Source organism: Schistosoma mansoni, chromosome 2 (assembly GCF_000237925.1).
Source record: "Schistosoma mansoni strain Puerto Rico chromosome 2, complete genome".
Taxonomy (NCBI): domain Eukaryota; kingdom Metazoa; phylum Platyhelminthes; class Trematoda; order Strigeidida; family Schistosomatidae; genus Schistosoma; species Schistosoma mansoni.
Window position 1 is genome coordinate 23,641,037 of NC_031496.1, and position 5,816 is coordinate 23,646,852.

At 31.8% G+C, this 5,816-nt stretch overlaps 1 protein-coding gene across 1 annotated transcript in view; it reads left to right on the plus strand.

Annotated features, from left to right (window-relative positions):
- Positions 1 to 725: 725 nt before the first annotated feature.
- Positions 726 to 5,816, plus strand: part of Smp_180950 (putative anion exchange protein) — a gene marked incomplete at both ends in the record, with an annotated part of 20,436 nt that continues 15,345 nt past the window's right edge. Inside the window, 2 exons of the mRNA XM_018796148.1 lie at positions 726 to 842; positions 3,357 to 3,622. Of these exons, the coding sequence (XP_018650390.1) occupies positions 726 to 842; positions 3,357 to 3,622 (383 nt within the window). The remainder of the gene's footprint in view (positions 843 to 3,356; positions 3,623 to 5,816) is intronic.

Here is a 5,816-nt window from a genome sequence, read left to right on the forward strand (position 1 = left end):
TAAAGTACAAAATAGTAACACAACTTTATGAATCATAGGTCTTTATGATGTATTTGTGGAGTGAAGAATGATTAAAAAGTTGTTTGTTTCTTGTTAAAGCATACTAATTTTTATAGAATTATTAGATCTTTGAAAATTTAATTTCTTTAGGACCATTTGTTAACTGAATCCACTCCATAAATTCCCCAACCACCATTGCCCTAATATTCTCGAGCTATTTTTTCCGTTTAGAAGTTTGATTGCATTAAATATTGTTACAGAAATGCCTTAAAAATTTTAAATACTTGAACACCCTTTGTTTCACCTTGAACAATTGAATAATATCATTAGCATGTGGCTCAAAACCGAGTATATAAATCACCGTCTGTTTATTGACTTAAACTGTAAATTCAGTTGTTTGATTGAACAAGTCATCAACAAAATAGACCACTTTTAATCATGATTAATTCATCTAACAGAAATGATTAGGAGTTTTAGCTCCTGAGATTAGGTTGATGAAATAAGTAAATCACTACATTTCATGAATTTGCATACATGAAATTAGATGGTTTCATGATGAATACAAAGATCTTCCTTGTTAATCAAACCAAATACTTTTTCACATTTATTTTAATCCATCATGTTTATCACTAATCATAATAATAACAGTAATTATCAACACTTTTTTTAAAATAAATTTATAGTTGATTCCTGCTAAACCTAAAGATAACACTCCAATGTCTAGAATGGCTTATTATCAAAAATTAGCAGTAGCTGGAGTTACACTATTTTTAGCATTTATAATGCTCCAGTTCTGTTTAATACTTGCTCAGTTAAAACGTGGAAATTACTTTAGAAGGAATGTAAGTCCTTTTTAGGTATTAAATGTTTTTTGCTTACATAATAGTTCCATCATTTTAGATCTCTTCTGTGTCTTTTCTTAGACGGTTCATACCGTCAACGTTAATCCTAATCAGTTCATAGCTATTTGAAAGACAACATGTGCTCTACTGGTTAATGTGACAGTTAAGGGTGCGAGTTTAATTTATGGACAACATTTGAATAGACTTGAGAAATTCCAATTACTTTTTAAGGTCAAACTAGGGTTGGAAATTAGTATGAAGAATTAGGATTAGTAATCAGAGTTAGGAGTTAAGATTAAGAATTAAAATTAAGGTTTTCGTAAAGAAGTGATACAAGCTTCAATGTTAAAGTGCTAATTAGCTACATGGATGAATGAATATCCTGTCAAAATCCAAAATTCACTATCTTAAATCTAATTGATTAGTCAATAAATTATGGTCTCACCCAACAAGAATTTATTTCGTTTCAATGAAGAATATGATACCATTTCATCAAAGTCAACAACTGTAATGATGATATTCTATCACGTCTGCTGTTAAACATTAGAATACTAAACAACTGCAGCTATTAAAATGATACTGATACAAATTTAGCACTTAGAAAAAATGAATTGATAAGAAGAAACTTGCATCTCATAAAATGAATGAGGTGGCTAAATCAGTTCCCTCAATGAACTGGATTTATAAATCATATAGGACTAACGATTTTCCCCCTTGAAATAACAGGAAGCCTCATCATTTAAAAAATGTAAGAATGGGATGAGTATAAAATGAAAATACTAGTTCTGTTTTGTTTTCGTGATGAAACAGTTTTTGATAAACCTTTTTTTTCTGTAACAACTGAATCTGCAATTGTCTTGTTTTGTCAGTCAGACCTAACTTTTGGACTTAAACAGTGACCAAAGATATTTTATCCAACCAATTTATTTGTAAATTTTTCTGCTTGATATGTATATCACATAACTCATAGAAGAACTACAATCATGAAAATAAATATTTATTAGGAAACAGAATGAAAACTTAATAGTTGTATTCAATTAAGTTCAATTGAGTCGAATAAAGCTAGACAGACATGGAAAACCTGGACTCATGAACTCAACTATTAAATTGCTACAATCTCCACAAAAACCCCCTTCTGATAACAGTCATCATATGTTCACTATTGACTGGCTTCATGAGGTATTTTCTGGAATTCTAGTGAGAAGCCGTGACCAGTGGAGTTCAACCAAGTCTGTCGTGAGATAGTAACACTCTGGAGACGATGGTGGACAGTGGGGCAATCTCGTGGATTGGTTGAAGTTAAACATTAACACAGTTGAATGTCAGCTTGATGGCCTTAAGGTTAGGCGATCGCGCGTGAAACCGAAGGCCCTGGGTTCGAATCCCGCGAGCATGATTGTGGATTCTCATTGTTGAGGAGTTCCATACTACAACGAAACGGCCATCCAATGCTTTCAGGCTTCCCATGATGGTCTAGCTCTAACTGATTCATGAACTCAACTACTAAATTGTTGCAGTCTCCACAAAAACCCCTTTCTGACAATGAAAACTATTTAAAAGTAGATTTCATTTTGTAAAAGTTTGAATGGATAAAATAAAATGTTTATTTCTTTAAACAAAAAATGAGATTTTTGACTGTAACTAATTCATTCATTAAATCATCAATTATTTATCAAGTGCATTCAGTTTTTTTCTATTGACTCATCAAAGTTATGAAGTAATGTAGGGAGGTTTATCACTGCATAACAAACGTAATCATTTTTAGCACAACTGAAATTAGATTAAACTGATCAAATTTAAGACTGAAAGTATCTAGAGTTAATATCTTAGAAAAAAATCAACTAGATAACGATTGTTATTGATGGAGTATAAGATATCTGTTTTCTATTTGTTCATATCTTGTTATTAGCAAACCATTATATCACCTTATACGAGATCAAATCTATAACCCACAAAGCAATCAGTAGTATTTTCAAATGCATTATATTTCATCCTGTTTAGAATTTTCATAGTTGAAATCATGAGTCAATTGAAGCTAGACAACCATGGAAAACCTGGAAACACTGGACGACCATTTCGTCTTATTGTGGGACTCCTCAGCAGTGCGCATCCACGATCCCGCACTCGCGGGATTCGAACCCAGGACCTACGAGTCTCGCTCCATAGCACTTAACCGAATTGTTAATATACTTCATTGAAGCGATGTAAAATTAAATCTAAATAACTATTTGGTATATTTCTCAATTCAACAATAGTTCATTGTTACAATCATCTTTAATTTGTACTAATCATTAACGATTACCTATTGATAGTAATTACTTTTTATCTCTATCAGGAAATTAAACAAGAATTTGTTTTTTTTTTGGTATTAATGCCAATCGATGTTCCATCCTAACAAAATGAGAAGCCATTTATAAACACCCACATTATTTTGTATATTTTTTTTCTAAAAAAACTAGTTTGTGAACAATTTCTCAAAAAAAATATATTTTTCTGTTTAATGTGTATATATAGATTAGAAAACTTCTAGGTGCTTTAAATGTTCCACTTGGTATGTTACTTATTACTGGCTTGGAAAGAATATTCTTTAGAGGTTATAATTTACCTACTGTAAATATACCACCATCAAATCAAGTTAATGCATCGACATGGGTTAATCCACCGGACTTTTCACGTTTACAAGATTATAGTAAAGCTGCACCAACACTTATTCATGGAACTTCAATAGCTATTGGCGTGGCATTGGCTATTATTATATTTACAGAAGCAGCTTTGAATGGGTAAGTATTGGAAAGATTATTAATTATAATAAATTTTTATCAATCGTAGTACTGTGTTTTGTTGTATTGAGTGATTTCTGAACAGTGAACAATATGTTTTTCTAATCTAAAGAACTGATCAAATTCTGTAAGTCATTCTCACTGTGGCCAGAAGTCGTATTAATCCATAAAATCTCGGGAACTCCATAGGCACTATGGAGTATAATCATTCAAGACTAATATCAGTGGCTCATTGACAGCTCAACTAACTTAACGGCAATATCCCTGACTGTGACATTTGGTAAGGTGGATTCAAAACCAATGAAAAGAACCAGTTTCCCAAAGATTTTAGGCACTCCTTGCAGACGAATGTCAACTAGCATGAAACTTGGGTTAAGCAGAACTTCTTTCAGATTCAAAACAGTTAACCAACAGTTTCCTGAATGATAATTAATAAATCTTTTCGTTGTGAAGTCGAGGGACACATAATGTAAAATGAAATCACAGAAAATGAATGACAACATACAAGTAAACAGAAGCAAAGACTATGTGAAGTAACACTACGAAGAACATTTCAATTGCTAGTGAGGTAAGTATATATTTGTGAGCACTGAGCTACACGATTTCTAGAACTTTATCATTCGTCACTGATGCACTGAAGTATTTCAAATCAACACTGCATCAAGTCATTGATAGATTTTCTACAGCTGACATATATTCCTTATTACTACGATAATATAAGCACATTTAATATGGTGAATAAATGGAAAGAATTTTCTTTCTGGGTGAACGAACACAGATACTTCAGTCCAATCTTCAAAACTTTCATCAAAATATGATATGTATTTACTCTTAAAATATTCATAATACAAAAAGTTCTTTTCCATTGATTGAAATCTGAAATTGGTGAGCACATCGAGAAAAATTCCTACTTTCACTCATTGAGGACACGGACAAAAAAATCATGTAAACGTAGATCAGGTTAGCATAGCAAACGTTCGGTATCCGAATAAACATAACGATAACAAGATGTTAAAAAAAATAATTAATAACATGGTCAGCATACGCAGAATCACTCTAAAATGCCTACTTATGTTTCAAGTAAAATAAGTTATCCAGGACGATTACTAAACTTTCACATACAGCTCTGAAAACACAATATCACCAATGATATTTACTCGAACCACATATTTTCTCTACCATCCAATTATCATAGCAGCAAAAGTTTCTAAAATCAGAATATATTCCTATTCCATTTTAACTATAAGCCATGATTAATGAAAGCCAAGTTGTGAGTTAGTCTGAGAGTGAGCATACTATACTAGGTAAAAATAACTGAACTGAGGTCTCAAACACTATTCAGCTCACCATCCTCAGTATATCATCTTTTGTAAGAGTTTCATGATTTTTTTAAATTCTACCTCACTTTGAATTCTTGAGGGTATAATTCTGTATGGTTTTCAGCTAGAGTGAAACAGTTCTGACATAGTTTTTTGTTTTACTTTTTGTTGCTAATCTAGTAAATGATAATAAACCTCAAAAAGAAACATATACACATACATTTACTGTATTTTATAAATAATATTAATTTCTCATCTTTGTCATATTCTCTTCATTGTTTTTTTTTATTTAGTCCAAAGCAAACCTATCACCCAAATTAGTGATGGTAGTTTTTCTTACTTTCTTTTATCTATCATAAATTGTTTTTCTTAACAAAATTTACATTCCATGTCTGTATAACATTTGTTGATGTTGAATTAACGATGATGATGATGATGATTAGTAACAGTGTTGAAAAAATTGTCTCTATATACAATAATCAATACTAGTTATTATTTACTTAAATTTTTAATTCACGTGGTCTACTGATTTGAATAGTTATAAAATAGTAAGCTACAAGCAAAGATGGATAATGGCTAGTAGTGGAATCCAAGACGCACGTTTCGTTCTACTTGGGACTCTTTAGGTGGATGTAACTGCATCTCAGACTTGATGTTCACTCTGGGAATCGATCCCAGTAACTTTCGCTTCAAACGCCATCACGTTATTTACTAAGCTACTGAGTCGTGATAGCCAGTTGCTTGTGCGGTGGGATGAAGTTTAAATTCAATTAGTATTGTTTGTTTGAATAGTCCCATTGTTATTTAGGACTGCAACTGGTCAGTCTCTCATTGGTATATGTGCATACTGTGCGTATTGTCTCGATATAGCCTTA